This window comes from Teleopsis dalmanni, chromosome 2, assembly GCF_002237135.1.
Source record: "Teleopsis dalmanni isolate 2A chromosome 2, ASM223713v2, whole genome shotgun sequence".
In the NCBI taxonomy this organism is placed as follows: Eukaryota; Metazoa; Arthropoda; class Insecta; order Diptera; family Diopsidae; genus Teleopsis; species Teleopsis dalmanni.
This window is the reverse complement of record NC_051847.1, coordinates 100851757-100877120: the sequence shown is the minus strand read 5'-3', so window position 1 is coordinate 100877120 and position 25364 is coordinate 100851757. Positions and strand designations below refer to the sequence as shown.

Here is a 25364-nt window from a genome sequence, read left to right as displayed (position 1 = left end):
TCAAAACAAAGCAATCAGAGATGCAGTTAACGCTCCGTGGTACGTGCGAAATTCTGATCTACATCGTGACCTAAAAATACCTACTGTCAAACAAGAAATTCAGAAGGCTGCTAAAAAACATTATGACAGGCTGAGACAACACTTAAACAGCACCATTCCAGCGCTACTTTGTGATGTCACTCACAGACGCTTATGCCGCTTCAAACCTAATGACCTTTTGAGGCGTTTCAACCAGCAAGGAGATGACTAGTTCGTATCTATATTTGCTCACCCTAGATAGACTTAGATAAACTTACTGTAATAAAAAAACTTCTTGTTAGTCAATATGACTAGTTGTTGTAAATTTAAACTCTTCATTTTGTTTAAATATAAATAAAAAAAAAAAAAAAAAAAAAAAAATTAATTTACCATCTCTATCCGAATGTTCACATTCAGTAGTTTAATTTATTTTGTTAATTCAATAAGGTTAAGTGAGCTTTTAGGTTCAAATCTTATAAAAGAAATACATAAACACATTAATTTAATGATTTGCATATTTTATCTTTTATTTAACAACTTTTACCTGAATAAACGTAAAACGCTACCACAAGTTAATAATAATCTTAATATAGTAAGGGTATTGAAATTACATAAAATACGACGTATATTCATGTGGCATTACGCCCCTGCGTGGATAAAAAGTGTGAGATGTTGAAAAATTCAATAAATTCGTTATGTCACTGGTGTAAACATCAGCAAAGCGAAATAAACGCCGTGAGAAGTATGTTGGATTATGGTAAGTGCGAAAGACGCTCCCAAATTGCATATTAAACACCATTTTGGTTTTGTTTCTATTTTGAATATATAACAAAATTTAAGAACTTGTAAAATAAATACAAAATTTACCGCAATTGATCTCGTTCTGCCGTCCATTTCTTTAATGCGATCTGTGCTGCCTCCGTTTCGTTATCTTGATTCTCCTCAATTAACTGAGTCAACATTTGAAGCCAATTTGCATTAATTTTGAAACTGTCTTTATTTAGAGTATTAATTTCATGCTACAAATATGAAAACTTTGATAAAAAATTTAGATTCAGAAGTATAAAAAAAATGTGTACAGTGAGTTCGTTTATAATTGCGCCAGTACGCCAGCCATGCTCTAATGTGACATCTGCTAAGTCACTATATGGATGATCACCAAAATACAGGACTGAATGACCACGCCAGCCTCTTAAGTCTTGTAATTGCTTGACAGTACCCTAAAAATAATATAATTAAGGTTTGTATACATTAACTGCAATTTATATAATTTTACTAATTTGTATTCGTCGCTATGCATGCGTATTAAAATATTCAGCAAGCATACAAATAATATTCGATCAAAAGCTTAATTGTAAAGATTTTCATACCAGTACAATGCAATATTATAAAAAGTATGGTGTTAGTATGAAGTGCTTGATTGTTATATTATGAGATCTCAGAAAAAAGTTACAAAAACCTTGATTTTTGAACAACAAAAACTACGAATTTCGTGCAGTTTTGTTTTGTCCGGTTAAAAGATGCGAAGGCGTTGCTGGACCATTGGACCATTGGACAGGTTCAAAATTTAAAGACTGACGCTTGAGTCCAACAAACATATACGAACTTATAAAACCAACAAATATTTCCAAAGAACACTGATGATAAAAATTTGCCTCGAAATTGAATTGTCAGCCAAACATTCAATTAAAATTTAATTAATTTTATTATTGTAATTCACAAATATTAAAAATTCTTCTGTTTCTAAACCCACATGTTGCACTGTTAAAAACCAGTTTTGAAATTTTTTTTTTTTGGACCTACTATTGTTTTTTATAATTTGTTGTGGCAATAAATGTAAGAGTTAGAACAACTAACAAACATTACTCGGACTAAAAACGACTTTCGTTTCTATGTGACTCAAAAAGTCTTTCTGCCAACGACCGAAATATTGGATAAAACCCCTAACGAGCAGAGTAAGCAAATTTGCCATAAAAATGACAGCAATGCACATTATACAGTAAGTTTCTTAACTCTTCCAAACACTTTTCCGCTGTTAAGTTATGAGTTATTATGAGTTATTCGCAATGCTACATGCAACAAAAACGATTATTTTTTTAACCACAGGCAGTAGTATTTGCTGAATACTAAGGAAATGATGAAAACAGTAATAGAAAACAGTAAAGCTATCGAACAACACCAGTAGCATCAATATTTTTTGAAGGGTTCGAATTGAAATGAAAAAACAACAACAAAAATTCAGTTAGTTAATTATTTTTGCCGAAAGGTACGCTTCTTATGACAACAAAGAAGTTATTCTATTTTTAGTTTAGAAGGATTCAAATATCAAAGAAAAGACAACAACAAAAATTTTAGTTAATTTTTTGAAATTTGGCTGACCATACAACGTTATTTCGAGTATTGACAAGTACTCTTCATCAGTGGTCTTAGGAAATATGCGAATTTCTTTTTAATTAGTTTATAGTCCGTATATAATTTGTTTGGACTGCAAGTGCCAGGCTTAGAACTTATGCCTGTCAAATTAGAAGCGATGACTAATCGTGTTTAACCACAAGTAGCCAAGGCTGCACAAACTTTCAGTGCTCTCGTTCCAGGTTTTTTGTTATTTTTTATTTAATTAGTGACATTACACAAAGCACTTGCCGTGCTTCAAATTAGAACGAGCTTATAAACTACAGCTTTGTTTGAAAACACAAGTTCAATGAATTGAAAGTTATTTTTTGAGGTTACCTATTTTTATTGCAAAACTATTCTTTTTGCAGAAATATCTGTTATGCATATTTTTATTTGCTATATGTAAATCGCCTTTTTTGGAAACAATTTTACAAAGAAGCTACGCAAATGCTGCTCTACAAGTTTGCTAATCGCGATTAGAAAAATTTCAACAATATTATTGTTCATATTTCCTAAAATTCTAATTTTTTAATGTTAATTTTTTCTTGCCGAAAGAGACGCGCCTTATGACGAAAAGAAAATATTAGAAGTCGCTAAGACCATTGATGATGAGTACTTGGCAATACTCGAAACAGCATTGTTTGGTAGCCCAAATTTCAATAAGTTAACTAAATTTTTGTTGTTGTCTTTTCCCTTCTATAGGAAACATTGAAAGTTTTGCAATTTTTTTTTCGTCATATGGCGCGTCACTTTCGGTAAGAAAAATTGAACATTAATTAATATTTTTATTTTAAAATCAGACAAAGCAGCATTGTTAATATGGGTCATAAAGAGTCAACCCGAAGTATATACATAACACATATATTAAAGACCTAACCTGGGATCGCACCTATTCTACATAAGAGGGAACTACTCATTGGGTGCAATGTTCCGCGTATCCAAAAAACTATGTTGCCTTTTGTACTTCAAGAGTTTGTTTGTTTTCTGTAATGTTTGCAGATATGTGCACTGACTGCATGCTTAACTAAAATAAAGGGATGGTTATGCTTAATTATTGTTTACTATTTTTGTACAAATCAAAATTTTTATCCAATAATTACGAATTCTTTATTTTTGTTGTAGTTCCTGGTTACATAGGAGCATTAAAGTGAATACAAAAATAACTGAAACGTCATAAATTATTTATTCATTTGATTGTGTTTTAAAAAAATATTAAATATGAAACTTAAAAAAAAAACACATAAAAGTAAATATGAAATCTTTTGGGGGTTTGTGATTTATAAGAATATTAGAAATATAATTATTTACATAAGCTCCAAAAAAAAAAATTTAATATTAAATGAAATATACAATATATATATATATATATTTATAAATTATAGTCTAATACATACTTCATAATAAATTTTCCCTTTTTCTAGATTAGAAACTCTGTCCCAAACGTGAGTCTTTGTTTTTTCATCATATAGTCGAATAGGTCTCGACTCATCAGTAAAGAACTTTGGTTTACGTGCTTGCACGATGATGACATCAAAATAATTACGCCAATTTGTACCAGCTAACAAGGTCATCCCACGGTCACTACAATTGTTATATTTTATGTTGTTAACAATTTATGCGTAATTTCTAAATGTTTATTTATACACACTATTCTAATGTAATTTAGAGAATGCATGTATAAATGTGATCAAAGCCAATTGCACTTTATGAGGCCGGTTAACCAATTTAAAATCAGCAGTTGGTTGTAGTTTTAAAGTCAAATATCACTATATCAATATAATAAAGGTGATGTAGTCAAAGTTTGAGGTATATTAAAGCACTAAACAGTAGACATAACAATAGACATGGATATGCTCTACAGAACTATATTAAACTGAAGATAAAGAGAATCAGTGCTAGTGTCAATGACTTCAAAATCGACACAGAACGAACAGTGCTCACTTCACTTTGTGGAAAAAAGTAAAGGTTAAATAACCAAATATTACGATTTTGACTTTTGGCGGAACTTACACAAAGTGAATGGAGTTCGATAGCTTGTTTACGGAAATGGTCCAAAACCATCAGTTGTCGCAATCACAGTTGTGGTATTAAAAAATATTTTGATTAGCGATGCACCACTAAACCTGCTCTAATATATAGCTTTAACCAACCTAAATTATGCTACGGAATATCAAATATTGAAATAGTGTTATGATATTCAAAAAGTCATCGTCTCCATCATCCACTAATAATTTATCCAGTCGTAAAAAATGTAACAGCAAATTACATCTGAATTATGTACGTCAGCACCCTAGAAGGATTGCTAGCATTAAAACTTTAGGCATAGGCAACAGTTCCTGGAGTCCAATGCTGTTATATATTCTAACACAAAAAGTGGATTAGCACTTCAGCCTATTATATAAAGAGTTCCTGGCACAACCTCGTGGATTGCAATCAGCAGCCGACTTTCTCTAATTTTTAGAGAAATAGTTTTACTCAAAAAAAAGTGACAATTTGAGTTCATCAACCAAAGTAGTAGCAGCAACTGCAGCTACAAATAATACGACAATGTGCATATTGTGTAACCTCGATGCTAATTCCATCTATCGGTCTAACAAGTTCCTGTTAGTAACTGAACCAAAAGGTTTCAGTATAATGATACCCTTAAACTTATGGCTAAATTATCTACATAGCTGGCACAGCGTCAATGATTGCAGAGGCAGATTGATAATGAAATTGTAGAGTAGTGCCGATTTATTTAATTAAAAGACTGTTCATTAGATGTTTCTTATTCATACTGATTTCATTTTGGTTTTAAGTTCTTAAACTTACATGGACGGTAGTGTGCACATACCGCGACTTGCAAGTTTAGCATTTATGCCTCGCGCAAGACGGTCAACGTTCTCAAGTAAAGAACAAGATATCATATTCTTCTTGTATAAACATTTACAGTTTAGCGTGGGAATAAAAAATACTAAAAGATAGCGCGGTTAGCAAAAAAGCCAAAGTATGCACACTATAATAGCGCAATACTGGACCTTTTACTCTGTTGATCACATCATCTTTAAACACAATATATGTTTTTTTTTTTCAACATTGCTAAAAACAAGAACTCACCAGTTGTATACAGGATCATATTTAGTTATGACTCTCAAGTAAATGTAATTACAATAAGTAAACCCAATCTGTATTAAAGGCATTAACACTGCAAACCGCGGAGCAGAATTATTAATGCTACAAAAAGTCTCATTTGGCTGGGTAAGCAGCGATGTATTATATGGCTGTTCCCAAGTTGTAACCACATGTGCTATAGTCAGTAAAGACCAAGAAAAGAAGAATAATCCGAAACATCATTCATATAAAACATTCATCACAATAAAGAAGGTCGGTTCTTAGTCAAAATGCCATATACAGAAGATCTATCAGTACTTTGTGAATCACGAAAAATGACCTTGAACCGATCCATGGGACTAAAACAGAGGCTAAGCAACAAGCAACAATTACGGTCATAATACATCGCATTTGTGAGGAAAAATGAGAGCTTGGGCCACTACCCATAAATAAAGAAGGGTCAACTTTATATACAAACTAATTAATGTCTAATAAATGTGTGCTCAATTGTGAAGTAGAAGCACTACAACTAAATGAGCAGTAGCCCACGACAGTCATGTCACTAAATGACATAATGCAGAAAGTATCTGTACTACAGAGAAAACTTTCTGACATATTGATGTGGATAGACGGATATCGAAAGATGTATCGGCAGATTCATCAAAAAACAAAATTTTCAAAATATGAGGAGGCATAAGCCGCTCCGTATCTATTCACCAAGTACTTGTAAATATTAGCCTTAAACAACAAAGCTAAATATCCTCTTGTATCTGCATTAGTTAGTTAGTTAGTTGAAATGGAGAGAGGAACGAGTCCTCCTCAATTAACTAATAAAACCGTTTTGAATTCACGAATCCTCGTAATAATGAGTAGAAAGAGGTCAAGCTAGAACCATTTATAAAGGTCAGAGTTTGGCAAATGCTAATGCTGAAGATATCGCTGACATTGTTAAAAAAGGGGGACCCGAATTCGATAACTATCAGATCAAGGTTGATACGGCAACAGACACACAAGCTACGAAACGAACTATCTGCACCGAAATAGCACGAATCCTTAACCCACTAAAGCTCATTAATCTTGTAACGGCAAAGAAAAGCAAAGAAGTTCGTTCATCAACTATGGCAACTTAAACTTGATTTGGATGAAGAAGAAATGCATACAACTTGGATAGAATTCAAAGTAATCTAACTGCAGCATACACAGTTTCCTCGCCATATCAACAATCACAAAATCTCACACTCGCAATTGCAGATTTTTTGTGAGAATAAAAAAAATATTGGATTCGACGTCGACGACGACTTGTTTGATTCGCTGGCTAAACTGCGCTTGTTGACGTTGACAGTCGACAGCTATCGGCCGTAGGCCATGATTAAGTTAAACTATGACTTAGTCATGTTGGATCGCGAATTTCCAACTTGAAATGATTCTGCGAGAATATCTTCAAGTGATTTGCTGTTGTAATAATTTAATGACACACATCTACAGAACTTGTTAGAATAAGAACACTTGTAGATCACATGGATCTGATTGACATGGTACGTTATGATGAGGTAGGTTGGCCCCTGAAAATTTTCAGCATAATTGTTTAAAATCCAAGTTGATATCGTCGTCAAACTTATACTCTGTTCCAAATAAACTGGTAAACTGGTTTCTCAATGATAATTTACTTAATTCTCTCTTCTAGGCTATTAATTGTTTTTGTACATCCATTAAAGTATGTAAATGTCGTTTCGCCTAGAACTTCTTAATCAATGCAATGTAATATACTCGCCTTCATCAGTTCATCGTCTATATCGATTTTCCTTTTGCGTTTCTTGTTCTTCTTCTTCGCCATTACTATTGGAGCTTCCACTATTTGAGTGTTCACTGTAATCATATCTAAGTCTTATAAAATATGTAACTACTGTATCGAGACTTCTAGTTCGTTTTCGGAGAATAGAGATTCTTAGCTCAGTGACTCGGAGTATTCAAAAGCCATGCACAGACCATTCAAAAACTAAAAAATGATAACAAGCATCTTTTTTAACTCTTGAAAAATTAAACCTCAGTGCTGTATTCTACATTAAACATCATGAAGACAGATCATCTGCTTTTTAAAACAACTTTTGAACAGACAGTTGAATGGTGTGCAACTCAAACTTCAAAAAGGAAAAGAAATCTGTAATTCTAAACTTCACCAAATGCAATTGCTACTCAACTCTGGAGCATAATAACTAACATTAAATTTTAGCAAGAAAATAGTACATTTCTTCTAACTATATAGTGACTTATTAAAAATTCGGGAATAACTCAGTCCTGCTACATATTTGTCAAGAAACATGAGTAACGACGTTGAACTTTATTCTCTTATGACAGCTGTTTTTTTAATACCAATATTTTGTTTCAATAACACTTTCACTAATCAATGATCAAGCTTTTAATCTATTTCTATTAGTGCTAGTACCAGCGGCCATCAATCAAGAGTATATCCAAATTATACCGAGTACAAATAGATGGCTTTTAACGCGCATAGAAATGAATATTTTACAGTTTTTGAAACACATTTGTCGCAATACGAAACATTGAAATATAACAAAAACATAATAATAATACAGCTTTTGCTCTTCGATTCCACTTGTATGAAATAATTTGGTATTTTCGCAAAGGGAACAGTTTGATTAAAACTGGTATGCTAATCATTCATCAATCAATGACAATGACTCAGTTCTGCAATGACATCAATCAGCTGAAAGCATCATTAGAAGCAGTGAATGTACAAAAAGATTTTTTAGAAAAAACTGTGTCAGAATATCACTGTCTGTTAGGACTATACGGTCGGAGTCTGTTAGGCCTATACGGTCGGTACATGTCATCGGTCGGTACATGTACAAATACAGAAAGCAGGATTTTTTCAATAACTCACTCCCCTGCCCCGAAGACAACAACAAACAACATCCGAGTTCATCTAGATCAAAGAAATGCAATGAGTACTCATACTCGAATTATTGACTCTGTTTCATTTATATGCCACCTGACTCTCTTTTTCGTATATTTGACTTCATCTGATTCATACCTACATACAGCAAAATGACTTATAAGGATTTATACTCTTTTCATAAGATACTCATTAACACCAACACTCGACACAAAAATGATGCAAATGATTTATGAATCATTCATGAGTATTACGTCAGTCAGGAAAAAATTGATTGCTGTTGTTTAATTTCTTGCATATAATTTCTTAGTAAAACAACCGCTAATTTAATGCACACCACTTCGTGATTGACGCAAGGCACGCTTCTAATGTGCTGGACGTACGTTCATTCCGTGGTCCAAACATTGTCTCAGATCACTACCTTGTCGCAGCCAAGGTACGCATGCGGCTTATTACCGCCAACAATGTACGCTCCAATGTTCAGAAAAAACTAAACGTTAGTAAGCTGCGATCACGAGAGACAGCCGAATTCTTCGCCGCTCAGCTCTCTAGCCGATTAAACAACCAACCCTCCCGTCCCGATAATGCCGGTAGACAGTGGGGACATATCTCTCACTCCCTACGCACAACAGCGGAAGATGTATTTGGTTTCCAACGTCCCCCACGGCGAAATCAATGGTACGACGAAGAGTTTCGCCAAGCTACTGCTGCGAAGAACGCGGCCTATAAAAGGACCCTGCAGTCAGCAGCAACGCGAACCGTGCATGAACAATATCAGGAGATGAGGAAGGTAGAGAGGTGCCTATTCAGACGGTAGAAACGAGATCAAGAAAGGCGCGAGCGAGAGGAAATCGAGGTGTGTAGAAATAGGAATGATGCTCATTACCCTTTGTCCTGTCTTGAAAAAAGGTGATCCAACGATTTGCGCCAACTATCGCGGGATTAGCCTAATACCTGTGGCGTACAAGGTTCTTTCAACTGTACTGTGTGAAAGATTGAAGCCACATGCCAACTCACTGATTGGACCTTATCAGTGCGGCTTTCGACCTGGTCGCTCCACCATTGATCAGATATTCACACTGCGACAAATCCTGGAAAAAACCCACGAACATAACATCGACACTCATCACCTTTTTGTCGATTATAAAGCAGCTTTCGATAGCCCCATAAGGGATCGCGTTTACGCCGCAATGTCTGAGCTCGGTATCCCTGCAAAATTAATTCGACTTTGCAGAATGACGCTGAGTAATACCCGTAGTTCCGTCAAGGTAGGATCGAGTCTCTCTGAACCTTTTGATACCGTGCGAGGCTTCAGAAAGAGGCCCTTATCATGCGACCTCTTTAATTTCGTCATGGAAGTGATCATGCGCGGGGCAGGTGTTCATCGTAATGGAACAATATTCTACAAATGTGTCCAGCTCCTTGCTTACGCCGACGATATTGACATCATTGGGCGTAGCAAGCATGATGTTACAGCTGCTTTTGCTGTTATCGAAAAGGAATCTGCAAGAATGGGTTTAGCGGTGAATGAGGGAAAAACGAAGTATATGTCGGCTACTGGTAGAAATGTGCGTCGCTCGGACACCGGGCTAGTGGCTTGCGACTATACTTTCGAATCTGTCAAGGATTTCATCTACCTTGGCACCGCCGTAACGAATACAAATGATGTCAGTCTGGAGATCAGACGAAGAATCATCATTGCTAATAGGTGCTACTATGGGCTCAGTAGGCAATTGGGATGTAGAGCTCTCTCTCGACAAACGAAACTTACGCTCTATAGGTCGCTCATCCTCCCTGTGCTTCTGTATGGCGTAGAAGCATGGACGTTATCACAGAATGATGAAGCAACACTGGAAGTGTTCGAGAGAAAAGTTCTTCGTAAGATCCTCTACGAGTTGGCGACGACTACCGCATTAGAATGAACCACGAGCTGTACGAGCTTTATCACGACATTGATATAATTCAGCGCATTAACATCCAGCGACTTCGCTGGCTTGGTCATGTCGTGAGAATGGATGAAGACGCTCCGGCGAAAAAGGTGTTTGAAACAGTAGTTGGCGGAAGAAAACGTAGAGGTAGACCGTGTCTCCGGTGGAGTGATCAAGTTGAGGAAGCACTAACTGGACTTGATATACGAGACTGGAGAAGGCGCGCACGCAGCAGAGGCGCCTGGGGAGACATGCTGCGTCAGGCCGAAACTCGGTAACGGGTTGTTATGGCCACATAAGTAAGTAAGTAATTTAATGCACACATAATATTTAAGAACAAGCAAACACCAAAAACATTAACCTAAACACACACAAATTTTTTACTTAGCAAATAACAGCGCTCATACAAAATTTTTACGAATGCTACAACTGATCGACTCATTCATTTTTTATAAGTATATTCATACCACCGGAGTATATGCTATGGTTCATGAATCATTTGCCTTTTATTCTACTTTACTTTGAAATTTTTACACATTCTTGTGAAGTTGATTTATTAGCACCGGCATTAGTCAACGAACATACTTATGATTAATTTCTGTGGCGAATGTGAATGCATGTAAGTAGAGTATGAGGAAAACCTTTATACTCATTTATATTAGGTTTTTTATGCGTGTACTCTGAGTGTTAAAATTATGACTCGTTGCAGTTCTCTGATGTAGACGAAGGGGTACAGATTTGTCCTGCATCAACCGGAGGAACTATGTTCACTTTTAAATTAATTAATTTTATTTAATGTTTATTATGTTATTATTAATGTAATAATTATTGATTTTATATTTATTTTTTATATTGTGATTTACAATACTTAATTCATTATTTGAATGTAGTTTGTAAATAAATTATATCATGTACGATCACATTGCTGGAATAAATCACATTGCAATAATTATTTGGATAATAGCGGGCATAAAAATATTCGCATGTTCAACGTAAATGCTAGCAACGTACTAGAGTAATACGATCACCGTCACACGCCACTGTATGATTTTAATAAACATTTCTGTTCTGTAAAGGGCAGGAATGGGCATCTTAACAAGATAACGCATATTATTTCTATAGATGCAATATGAGTTATCAAATTTTATGTAATTGTATATATTAAGTCATTATATAATACGACAATGCAGTGCACAGGATTTCCACGAGTAAGTTTGACATCATAACATTAGATTTCCCAAATTTTAAATAGGTTCAATTGGCGACAATACATCATAATCTTATGCTTTCAGTATAAACTATTTTCTAGATAAACTAGATAAACTGGTACTTGCAGTCTCAAAAAAATTATTTACGAATAATTAAATACTCGTACAAGAATTATATCCAAGACCCATGACGATGGGTATTTGGCAATACTCGAAACAGTGACCATAGAGGTCAGCCAATAATGCAATTAATTAAAATAATATAAAAAAGAATGTTTGTTGATGTAATTCACTACTTATCGAAAAAACTTCTTTATGTAGATAAATTATTTAATTTTAATACTTTTAATTCATTCAAGACTTTTTATAGTTCAAGTGCCTATTAGAATTCTTGAGCAAATTTATAGAAAAATTTATAGAAAAATTGTTCTGATACTACTTTAAACGTTACCTTAGCATCTTTTAGCTAAATCGGTTAAAGTGCCAAGTTAGCTAATCTGATCAGTATAGGTCAGAATCAAGAGTATTAGATAGCATTTTGATTGTTGTTATCATGTTTTTCTTATTGTTTTTTCTTTTCAAACTTAAAGAAACTTAAGAGAGATTATACCTACTATTTTCCGATGTTAAATGCTTTTACGCGAGAAATTGGAGTCGCACCAGATATTCTAAGTAATTTACTCACAAAACGACAACTCTACAAAATTCAAGATTTCATATGCAAAATTTTAGTAAACGGTTCGGTTTGTGTCTGTAGTGTGGAAAATGTGGAACTTATCTGGGACTTGCACCTTTTACACACACTCAACTCAATTTCACCAAGGCGTAAATACCCATACGGGCAAATATTGTTTAATTGCTAATAAAAATTCATATAAACTGGTTATTTATAATATGAATAATTTCAATAATATGAATATCTTATAAGACGAAACTTGCTGTCTTAAACGAGTATACTTACACAAATGAAAATGGACTATTCGTCACCAAAAATAGTTTTTTTCCCGCGTTGATAAGCTTCTCGAAATATACAGGGAGTAATGCGTTTTTTTCTATATAATGATCAATATTTTCCATTACGATTCGATGCATTAAGGGATGGCAGGACTGCACGGACGATTTTATATCATGAAATAAAATTTCTGGATGATAATCGATGTGTTTTTTCTCAAAATATTCCGCAACATTGCACAATAAGCACATTTCAGGCACAGAGAACAGATCAGCGAGTTGGACCATTTTCGACTTAATGTTAGGCTAGTCGGAAAAATACTTGAATAACAATTATTTGTGGAATGATGTTTAAGACAATACCTGATAATTTTTTGATTGCCCCTCAACGTAAGCAATAGGAATTATACGATTTTTATATAGTTTTAAAACTTCATCGTCTGAAATTTTAGTACGGCCTCTATATACTGAGTCTAATTGAATTTGAAGAAATGAGTCCAGTTTCAGCAGTAAACCTTTTTCAATGTCATAGTGTAGACCACGCACTGCGAAACCTGGTATATATTCCAGATCAGCAATTTCGCTAGGATACTGCATTTAAGTACACAATCGTTTTCATTGTCTTCAATATATCTATTAATCTTTACCTTATAATTCTTTATTAACATTTCCCGACCCAAATTATACAGCAAATCATGAAGGCATGGTTTGTAGCACGCCAGCGTGTAATCATAATCAAATCCATAGACGGACACTTCGCTCAAGTCTAGTTCGTTGCATGCAAAGACACCTCTAGCATTTACATTTGGTGGCAATTTTTTGGCTGAAATCATTCAAAGCAAAACATTGTAGTATTAATATAATAAATGCCAATCAACACCAAATCAAAAGAAAGTTTAATATTGCGATCTTCTTAATTCAGATTTAACTAAAGTATTGGAAAATCACTATAAGGCATTTTCGTTTCTGTTTTTCTTATATAATACTATAGTTATAATCATTTAACACTGTTTATGAATACTTTAAAAGGAATAACCTCCGGAATTTTAGTTTAATAATTACATTTAAATTTTTGTTTGGTGATATTATAAAGCAATTCAAAATCGGTTGACGACTCTTGCTTATCGACATTAGTAGAATATGATTTATTCGAACAAATTAATTTAGAATACACATTGCTTGAATGATATAACTGAGCCCGCAAAAAGCATTTATTTAATTTCAAATACTTATGAAGCATTTTATGAATTAGATTAATTCGCTACTTTATATACAACACATATATAAACAAATAACCCACTTCGATGCTTAACAAATTCTAATTGCCTTATTAATAATAAACACAACAGATGTTTGAATAGCCGCTGTATATGTAAACAGTGGAGAAATACATGGTGCTTGTTTGCTTTACGATCAAAGAATATTTTACAAGAACGGCAACTCCATTGCGAATTGAAATTTGTTTTTTAAACGACAACAATTCGCCGTAAGTCTCTTGAAGGTGTTAGCGATAACAGCACTTACATTTGAAATTACTAAAATTTTTTTACCTTTTTACCGTTGTCCGAAGTTTCTTCGTACACTTCATCGTGTTTTTGTTTTTCAGAACGGAGTATTTTCAAAGATTTACCGCGATGGGCGTAAGAAGGAGAATAGTTTTATTTCTCTGTTTTGATATTTTGCGAGATATATAAAATATCGTTGCGCCAAATTATACAAGACTTACCACGTAAATACTTTAAAAAAGCATGTACTTGAAATCTAAAGTACATTCACTGCTGTAATATATAATAACAAATAAAATTTGCAAACAAAAAATAATTTAAAATTTAAATGTTGAAAAATCGTGTTAATTAAAATCTTAACAAGTTTTTTTTTATGCTCATATGGAGCTTATAATAATACATTTATTATAGTCTTTTACTACACTTAATTTTATGAAAACAATTTTCAGAAAAAATATTTTTAGAGAGGTTTCGAAAAATAATGATTTACAACAACAAAAATTCTTTTTAGCATTTTAATTAATTGAATTTTTGGCTGACCATACAGTTGAGTAGAGTTAGAGTATTGCCAAATACCTATCATAAATGATCTTGGAATTAGTCTTGTATTTAATTATTGATAAATAATTTTTTGAGACTGCAAGTTTCAGGAATTGAATTCGTGTCCTGACAGCGTTTATTAGCCAGCTGATCCAAAACCGTACTTGACTTGTATGTTCGCACTTTTTTCTGAAGTTTTGCCAATTTGCTCTGAAAGTTTTTTAACAAATTCACTTGCTGTGTTATATTTTAGAACGAAATCATAAACCCGCTGAAGAATAATTGAATTAATTAATTATATTTGTTGAATTTCAATACTATTCTTTTGTAGATTTGTATGTGTTGTTGTATGATTTTATACATGTTACGGTTACTCCATGATTCGCACAATTTTAATATAAGTTGTAATTAAACGTCAGTTATGACTGGAGTGACTATTATATTTAATAAAAACTAGCATATTTGGTAGAGAGGTTTTTTGTGAAATCATTTGTAAGAAGTACTTGTGTTAAAAGTATGCTCACTTTGTAAATTAGTTTTATTTATTGTAAATATGTATCGTTTCATATAAGACGTTACATGATTTATGTGTTAATAAAATGATTTAAATTCTGATATATGAAATTAAAACCCAAATTTTTTTGGGACTGGTCTTCTCTCCCCGTAATTGTTTCAATAAAAGACGCGTGTGTTCTTTATGTCAAAATAAGACTGATTTTTATTTATTCAAGTTGCTTTAATCTAACATAGTTTTTAATACTAATTTCCTATAGGATCTTTTATTATTACATAAGATTATTACTTAAATTGGTTAACACAAATTAGACGTGTATAACATCTTAAATAATAACTTATCAGTAAATGGTGTAATAACTTAGAAACAAGTGTTCCACATATGGTTTCACTTGAAACCGTTTATTCTTATGAACCAGTGTTGACTCATGGCATATAGCACATATGGTGCTATTTGTCATCAAAATAAAGGCTCATATTACTCGATAATAAATTATTGCTATTTTATTTAAATAGTTCTGTGTCATACTATTTTTTGTCCATACTCATCATACTCATAGCCATGTTTGTACCGCTGCATAAGTTGAAGTACTTGCCTGTGCTTCGTTATCATTATCGGTGGCGAATATCATTAGCTAAGATCAGCTTAGCTTTAAGCGAATCTACATCATTTACCTTAACAATACAATAACCAAGAAATTCCGTGGTTAATTCCAGTAACTTACACCTTACCATTCGGAGGAATCAAACCTGTTATAAGACCTTACAGGTTTGTTAATGATGGTTCTATTACCATTTCAGCAAACCTGGATTCAATCTCAACCCATTTCTCTAGCACTTTTTTTCAATGCCGGTTGAATAGTAAAAGAAATAAGCAGAGGAAAATTTGAGTATTAGGTTTATACTAATTTTATATTAAAAATATTACTGCTAATGTGCAAATTTTTCTGAACTAAATTCGTAGTTGAAATATTTTTGTTATCGGTGGCTGCTATCGGTTACTTTTACATATTTAGTGGACTGTATTTTTATTACTTTTAACGTTACAATTTTTATTTTTCCTTGAAGTTTAGACCATCTCGTCCTGAAGCCGATCCCTATTCTTCAACTTTACAAGCTTCGGAAAGATGGCCTTGTACTCTTTGTACTTGTCTACTACCTTCTGGTAGCTTATCTTACCATCATCGTTTAGCCATTTTACCAATATGAATATAGCCTTCTGGTCAAAAATAGCAGAATCTCATATTTAGCTCAGACACCTTCTTTTTGCAGCAGGTGCACTATAGCTGATGCGTTTTACTGATGGTTTTTTTTTGTTTTATGCCGCTTTTACACTAGCCGAAAATGGCTCATTTTAGTCAAAAATCAAAAATTAGAAGCGAATGATTCATTCGCGCTTGAAATTATGTATGCAAGAATGCGCCATTCACATCACATTCTGTATGAATGCGTCCCAACGACGTTCGCATGCATCCCAAATATGTTCCAAATGCAAAGGAATACATTGAACATACCCTAAATAAAAGCATTTTGACACTTTGAGACACTTTGTTTTTGACATATTTACAAAAAAAAGGTAAACAAATTCAAAATGAGCCATTTTTGGCAAATGTAAACGCCATATTAGGGGCGTAAGCGTAGTCCCGCCAGAAACTCGTCTTCGAAAGTAGTGCCTAACTCCGTCTTTAGTTTTTTTTGATGCTTTAATTTTTCTATGAATATCTATTTTTGTTCCACCGACTATTAGAGAAAGAGGTCATCCAAAGCAGAGTTCCTTACACTCTGGAATGGCTAATTGGAACTGAAGGTCACCAGGTATCCATAGTTCAATGTTCTAAGATACACTCACGCAGGACCTAAGGATATGGATTTTATCGAAATTTCCTTTCTAGATCTGCTACAATCTGTGGCTGTGTACCATGTATGGTCAGTCTTGATTAGCCAGAAACTCTAATCGTTAAGCTTAGTGGACCTTCGCACTTTTACTCACTCAAATCTCATCATTCTATCTCACCAATTCATACAGTCAAACAAAATAAAATAAATCTACATACAACTCGGCTACTGATCGTGATTTGTTGTACTACGAGAAAGGTCGGTATCCGATGCTCTTTCTATTTTATGTGCAATGCACGGGAATCACATTGTCAGTAAACTTGTTTGTAGGCAAGCCTTGACACCACATCAAAATGTTTAACAAGTGGGGGAACTTATGTGGTACTAAAGGGCAAACACAAAAACGATGCGAAACAATAATCTTGTACTTCGCCGACTAAACGAAGATTGAATTTCACGTAAATTATTACTTTATTTACAATATTTTAATATGCTTTCTACGTTGTACGTAGAAATCACTGCAAAATTAAGGTAAAGTTGAAATTTTATAACATTACATTAAGAACTATATTATATATATGGTGGTTCGTTGGGACAGCGCACTGTCCAATAAGTGGCCGCACTGAGGTGAAGGATTAGTCGAAGTAGACCACAAAACGACTTGGGTCCTTTTTTGTCCTTCGATTCTTGGATATCGTTATTAAGTTAAAACTGGAGAGGCATAACTACATTTTTTGTTAATACAAGCAGCTCATTTAGCTTGAGGTTTCCTGTCAAGTCATCACCAACCCAATGGTGTCCCAAGACAGTCTTCCTCCTACTTGCCAGTGCTGGACATTGGCACAATATATGCACTTGTGATACTTGAAGTTACCATGTCCAGTAATTAATGAGGTCAGCCAGCTTAGAGTGCTCCGCGAATAGCTAAGCACTTTTATTGCTTCCCTAGCCCAGGGTTTCGACAACATGAGTTTAGTCTGTATACAAGTGCTCAACTCTCTCCATCTATTACCATAAGATGAAGTGAGGTTATCCACTTATAGACATAGGGTGCCATCATGTTGTAACTCAATGGTATTCTGGACTCTGGGCCGCAGAAATTATGGCTTGATCCTTACTTTGCAAGTTCATCTGCCTTCTCATTTTGCTCAATATCGATGTGTCCTTTAACCCACATGACCATCACAACATTTCCATGAACACAATCCATGAGCTTCGTTACACATTCTTGAACTAAACTGTTAGCTATGTATATCTTTTGCATGCTTTTGATAATTGCTTGATTGTCCAGTGCTATCAGAATCTTTTTCTAATACACCTGACAATTCAATAAGTGATCCAGAGTATGTGAGACCGTCATAAGTTCAGCCTGATAGACGGAAATATATATTCCTTGATGTAGAGTGCACGTTAGAAATAGCTCTTTCGAGTAAACCCCAGCACCAGCTCTGCCATCTATCAAGGAGCCCAAGAATTTTCCGATGGCCCACCAATTTTCCAAAGTTGTTCCACGTGGAGCTTTGGTTCATGCGAATTGCTGCCAGTGCCGCCGTCTTCTTTATATATAAATCCAACGGAAGTAAACCTAGCATCATCTCTCACGCCAGTGTTGTAGTGCACATAGCGTCTGTTATTTCAACACAGGCTAGTCGCTGGACCCTATCTAATCTCGCTTTTATTGTCTTTTAGGTGAATTTACACAACCAGACAACTGACGCATATGTTACAATAGATCTGACCATCATCGTATAGATCCAGTGCATCGACTTTGGGGATATCCCCCATCGTCTTCCGCTTTTCTGATCTTTTCATCCACATGTTCACTTCAAGTCAGTTTATTATCTAGAATGACACCTTGATACTTCACCGACTTTGATATGCGAATGCTATTATAGAAAAGTTGTAAGGGCTCCATTGATAGATTTGTCTTCTTCGTGAAGAGAGTAGTGTCTGATTTCGTCGCATTGATTGTCAGGCTTTGTTCCCTACATCATTTTTCGACGCATTTGAGAGCACCTCTCTTTACGTTTCTAATGGTGTCTGGGAACTTGCCGTTCACCATCAGTGTAATATCGTGCGCATACCCAATTGTTTGTATGTCTTTGAAGTCAAGCTGTTGAAGTACAGAGTCTATGGTCACGTTCCACAGAAATGGTAAAAGCACCCCTCCCTGTGGGCACCTCTGACGGCTCTGTCTCTCAGTCTATGTCTTCCATTTTGTAGGTTTACTCTCTCTCAGCTGTCCTCACGACCTCGTGCAGGGCAGTCTCTGTGGATCTCCCCGCCCTATAGGCATGTTGACATCTGCTTAAAATATATTTCATTAGCGTGATGCCTTCTAAGTAGTCCACTATTACTTTTCCATAGCTTTAAGCATGAAAGAGGTAAGGCTAACTGGCCTGAATAATTTTGCTCGTTGTAATCCTTCTTTCCTGGCTTTAGCAAAAAGGTCACCTTTGACTCTCACCAAGCCTTAGGGACGTATCTTGTTGCCAGTGACGTCCTGAATATCTCAGTGAGCCTAACTGAGAGCAGAGCAATTCCCCATCGCAGGAGTGCTCGAAATATGCCATCTAACCCCGGTAACTTAAATGGAGTGAATGTCAAGAAGGCATTCCTAACTGCATTTATGGTCACTATCCTTTCTGGATCAAATCTTTCCTCTCTGTTCATTCCCCATTTGGGAGAAGGCCAGTGATTATCAAATTTGAAGCTTCCGGGAAAATGGATCTCCATGAGAGTCCTCAATGACTCTCCTACGATCTCAGTCATTGTACCATCCTTCTTTCGGATTAAGCCAAGTCTTGAGAGCGGGTCTTTGGTGGCCATCTTTTTTAACCGACTTACTTCGACCCCTTCATGGCCGAACAGAAACTCCGCCACGTTTCCGGATGCGTAGCGTTTTCTTAAATTCACGCTTTTTGGCCTTGTACAGATCCCATGATACGGGGTTCTTCTCCCTCATGTATTTATTTAAAGGTTTCTTTGTCTCCTTTTTTATTACATCAAAGTCCTGACTCCACCAGGGTGTCCACGACTTTTCTGCAATGCTGGAATGGGGACAAGCGTTTTCGAATGCAATAATCATCGTAGCAGTAGTTGCTTTGACTTCTGTCTCTACATTCCATGTGGTCTTCAGTTTCCTCAGCGGCCTGTTTTGTAATAATTGCTTCAACAACGTCAAGTACGTTACCTGTACTTGACGTTGACTATTAGTGCGTTTTGGACGACAGAGTATTTCAAAATGTATAGCCCGATGATCCGACATTGTTAGTCTGTCAACGATCCTCCATTTCTCAATTTTCTGTGTCATTGCGTCTGAGCACAGGGTTAAGTCAATAACTTCTGACCTTCGTGCGTTAACGAAGGCAGGTTCTAACCCCCTGTTTACAATCATCAGATTGTATTTTTCAACAAACTCGAGGAGAGATTCTCCTCTGTTGTCTCTGTTGTTACTATCGCTGCTACCCCACACAATATTGTGTGCGTTCGCATCGCATCCTTTTCGTCCTACAATACTCCATCAGTCTGATCACCTCCTGACTGGGAGGTGGTTCAGTAGAGTCGTATGGAAGATAGGCTGACGCCACGATAAAGGTGTTTGCAACACTTCCTACTCTTATCGTAGTAAGATCTGGTGAGTATAGATGAGGCAATTGGATGCAGTGTATCCCCTTCCTCACCATAATGCATGCTGTTATTTTTCCAGTTGTCTGTGGAACGAACAGCGTGGCAACTGATTTACCGAGTCCCTTAATAGCGTTTTGAAGAATCCAGGGCTCTTGAATTCAAAAAAGAACAAGAATTTAAAAAAAAAAACGCAAAATTTTGTTTTTAATAATTTTCTTTATTATCGAAAATTATGGTCCAAGCTTGTACGACCGTCTTTGAACCTTTTGAACCATTGGTATACTCGTGATTGCGACACACACAAATCACCAAAGGCCTTTTTTAGTATTTTTAACGTTTCGGCACAATTGAATCCATTTGCAACACAAAGTTTGATGTACGCACGTTGTTCTCACTTTGGCTTGATCTAGACCAACGTTGAGCCTGCCCCCTGCAGTCTTAATCTCCTCAGCGCCTTTTTTGGGCTACTACACTGTGAGCATGACACCAGCACTGCTCGTTTCGCCAAACTTGCTGTAGTTAGCAACCCTCCCCTTCGAAGTGTCCTTAACACAGTTGTTTTGCTTCTGCAGAATACTTTCCTTGCCTACGGTAGAATCGTAGATAAAAATAAGAAATCTTCTTTCGTTGCGCAACGCCGTTAGCGTATCAGCCGTCTGCTTAGCTTTGGGCCAAAGGCATTCCAACTTAGTTACCGTGCTGATTAGCCATGCCTTTGATTGTTGGTTCTTACACTTAATGATAATGTGCGCATCCTCAAGGCGAGCATTGCCAACAAACCCTATGTCAACAAAGATGCTTCAAAAGCAACTAAGTGTTTCTCGCCAAGAGGTTCTTCGACTCTTGAATCGATGATACCCACTTGGTTGGGACCCCATTTGGCTAACAACCGTTATTAGTTGTCCATCTTGTTTGACCCCACTCTTCTGACCTATGGGTTTTGAATAATTGACACCCTGTATGGGTTGTCCGCCTTTCTTAGCCCCAGATCCAGGTTGCGTTTTCTTTTGGTTATTAGTCGCTAAAGGTTGTCCACCACGCCGACCAATGGTCCTTTTACCAACCAATGCGGGTCAGTTGAATGCTTGATTAGGTACTCCACTTCGCGCATTAGTTGGATCTTTGACTGTCGATTCAGCTTCGCTGACATCCTTTACTAGTTGTCGACCATCAGAGTTGTCGCCTGTGAGTCTAGCTGAAGGAGTTGAGCTAGCTGTCGGAACTTCAGGACATCCGTCCTTATGCCTCTTTGCCAACTGTTCTTGCTCGAGCGATGACTCCACATGCGATAGTCCGCTGAGTCGATCCGATAGTTGTTCAACCGATCCGATCTTGTGGCTTTTGCAGCCATTTGCCTCTCTCTTCTTCGCTCTGGTTCCCCCTCTTGTTCAGACGGATACTTGAAGTTGATGACGAAATTACTGATTTCAAACAAATGGGTAAATTTGGTATTGATACATGAAACGACAATGGATCAAAGCTGCTTAGTAATTGGAGGCACAGTATTTCCTCACAAACCGGTGCCAAAATTACATGTGGGTACCAAATGTGGCAGTAATGAACAAAATAGACCATATTATGACAAATCGAAACTGACGATATTCCCTTTCAGACGTTAGAGCTAAAAGGGGTGTAAAGAGGTGCGATCATAATTTGATTCGTGGTAAGATAAGAAAAACACTAATATTCGTCGAGAAACGTGAAAATACAAGACCAGAAAGAATGGACATTGAGAAATTAAAGACCACATGGAACTTTTCTGTTCTGTGGTTGGAAATGGCTATGAAACTACCACCGACACCATCGCTACCTCAACAAATGAGAAGAGATAGTGAAAGCGGCTACAAAATTCTACAAAAAAAAGTGGAAAAAGAGCGCTAGGCCGCAAAAGTTATCAAGAAATCATGAATGCAACAGGAAACTTGGGACGTGGTGCAACAGAGAGCGGAAGCAAAGCGGAGACTGCTTGTCGAAAACACCAGTGTGGATCCAAAAAGACAATCGCGACATCAATACACACAAATTCATAAGGACATTATAAAGTGGTGCAGACGTGATAAAAGTAAATGGGTAGAAGACAAAGCCACAATAGCTGCAATCAGTGGTGACGATATTCAATAACTAGGGAATTGGCAGGCACCAATCATAACGGGGAGAAACCTATCAAGATCAAGATGATAATATCATAACTGATATCAAGAAGCAACTTAAACGGTGGGCTGAGCACTTTAAAGAAATATTAAATAATCCAATAGAAACAACGTTAATGCAAATCCTCTAACGAAAGATGAGGTTGAAGAAACAATAAATAAACTTAAAAACAATGAAGAAGAAATTGAATGCGTAAACTCTTTCACCTACCTAGGAAGCATGGTGACAAATAAGAGCGAAGCTATTTAAGATGTTGATGTTCGTATTTGGTAAACTTAACAACATATGCCTTAGTGAACTTAGTGAACATAATAGGAAGACCAAACTGCAAATCTTTAACGCAAATGTGAAATCTATCTTGCACTACGGCTGTGAAACATGGAAGCACTTCAGTCTTATAGAGAAAAAGATGTAAGTGTTAATGGATAAGTGTCTACACAGAATTCTCAAAATATAGTGGCCCCGTCGAATATCAAAAAGCAGTACAAACTGAAATAGAAACGAGAAAGTGAAAAGGGATAGACCATAAACTTAGAAAACCGAGAAATTACATAGCGAGGCAAGCTTTGGCATGGATTTCACAAGTTAGTAGAAGGCTTGGTGCTCTAGCGAAAACATGGAGAAGAACGGCTGAATTCTTATGGTTAAAGAGACAATGAATTCCCACCAAAGCGCAACATATCGCAATTGAAGATATACAGAGAATACTAAAATTCGCAATTTTAGAATCAGATTTTCTGAACTTCCCTTATTTTTTAATTAAGAATAATCTGTTTAAGAATTCTGAGCATTGCACCAACAAAACCAAAATTTTCCTTTGAGTAAATGTGTGCAACATACTCGTACTTTCCTTAAATAAGACTCATGTTGTTTAATTGCATTACCTATACCAGAGAATTTATCAAAATAAGGCTTTATAAAGGCTTCGATGAAAAAGATCTGTTTTTTTAGTTGATTTTCTTCTTCGTGTTAGAGTTCGGTATTTTTGACAATCAATGTAGATACATAAGGTATCGTGTTTTAAAACTGTGATGTTTAATATGTCAAATAATGTATTGGTAGGTATCAAGTGTCTGATTTAATGTCATACTCTATCTAAAATTTCTTTAACGTCGAAAAGAGTACAGACTGGAGTGAAGTGATTAAATGATATTCATTAAAGAAGACTCCAAATTTGTTAAAAAATTTTTTTACATACTTTAGAGAAGTCAAAAAAAACGGCTAATAGGTCTGTAAGAAGAAGCTAATGTAGGGTCTTTACCTGCTTCTTGGATCATTATGATCAAAAGTTGTTTTCATTTGATGGGGTGATAACCAATGTTGGTAATAAAAAGTCTATTGTTATAGATTTTTGCTAAGAGTGGTTGGTATTTTAGCAAGCTGGGTATAATTGTATCGTTCCCAGATATTTCTTATATGACTAAGTTTGTTTTTAATTGTATTAGGAAAATAATTGCTTAAAATTTGTCTTAAAACTTTAAGTACAAATTGAATATTGAGGAAATGCATGACCTGTAATATATTTTTTTTAAAGAATAAACCAATTTAAATCTAATAGGACATATATATTATAATGCTAGTATTTAGTATGCCAAATTTGTTGAAAAGAAACAATTCACAATTGCAGTATACTTAGATGTAGCGAAAGCTTTCGATAGTGTTTGGCAAGACTCATTAAAAAATTAACAAAAATTCTGTCTGAGAATTATGTGCAAATATTTAAGAGCTACATCGGTGAACGTTACTTCTACGTAAAGCACAAAGACAGTATCTCCGGTTTCAAAAACAGACAAGTGGGTGTACCTTAAGGAAGTGTAATAGGCCCTGTCCGCTATCTACTTTATACAGCCGACATCCCAACCTCAACGATTACAAATGAAATGGTTGCTACATTCGCGAACGAAACTGTACTACTCGCGTCAGACTCCAACATTGACATCGCTAGAGGACTTTGTAACGACCTTTTCCGGCCCTATCTACAGCTGGGGTATACTCAGCGAGTATACCAGGGTTCGTTATAAGAAATTAATTAAAATAAAAAAGTAAATAACCACTTCTGGTTGTAGCAACGTTTATTGTGCAGAAAAAAAAACAATGAAGTAGAAAGTTGTAAAATATTGTAACTTGTGGTAAATGTAAAAACAATGTTGTAACAATGTTGTAAATGTTGTAAAAAAAATGCTGTACCAATGTTGTGACTGGTGTCGAATGTTGTGAAAACGTTGTATGATGTTGTAAATGTTGAAAAAAAAAATGTTGTATCAATGTTGTAAATATGTTGTATGGAAAGTGGTGCGCAGGTTGCTGTAACAGGAGAAATTTCAAATAGAACGATTTGGCAATTTTGCTGCCCTTTTATTGAAATTCCTTCTATTGCAGGCAAGAACAAAAATATTTTTCGGGTAAACAAAATCCCGTAAATTTTGTCAAAACAAATTTCTTATTGTTGTACGCATTGCAATCAAATTCAATAAAAATAACTGCATCAATTTACTCGAACTCGCACACGGCCTATATAATAATTTAAAAAAATGTATATGATATGCTTAAAGTTCGTTCATTATTAAAGAGTTGAATTATAAAAAAATTATACTGAATATAAAAATTATTTGTTAATATTATTACTATTATTACTTTCATTTAAAAATATATTATAAAACACCTGGTAACTGGAGTTTAAAAGTCT

General features: G+C 35.3%; 1 protein-coding gene across 1 annotated transcript; it reads right to left on the bottom strand.

Annotated features, from left to right (window-relative positions):
- Positions 1-519: 519 nt before the first annotated feature.
- LOC119683385 (5'-nucleotidase domain-containing protein 3-like) lies at positions 520-13811 on the bottom strand. Its single transcript, XM_038097046.1, has 8 exons — positions 13566-13811; positions 13151-13326; positions 12867-13094; positions 12514-12809; positions 3807-3993; positions 1098-1238; positions 886-1037; positions 520-830 (listed from the first exon to the last, which is right to left on the bottom strand). Exons 1-8 carry the CDS (start codon positions 13741-13743, stop codon positions 626-628), a joined length of 1563 nt encoding a protein of 520 aa, XP_037952974.1. The 5' UTR covers positions 13744-13811; the 3' UTR covers positions 520-625.
- Positions 13812-25364: the final 11553 nt, after the last annotated feature.

Excerpts from the sequence above, each read along its gene's own strand:
- LOC119683385 (XM_038097046.1), bottom strand. The coding sequence starts at position 13,743 with ATGCTTCATAAGTATTTGAAATTAAATAAATGCTTTTTGCGGGCTCAG. Across the intron at positions 13,327-13,565 it reads CACCAAACAAAAATTTAAAT|CCAAAAAATTGCCACCAAAT; the intron begins GTAATTATTAAA and ends GAATGATTTCAG. Across the intron at positions 1,038-1,097 it reads CAATTATAAACGAACTCACT|CATGAAATTAATACTCTAAA; the intron begins GTACACATTTTT and ends TCATATTTGTAG.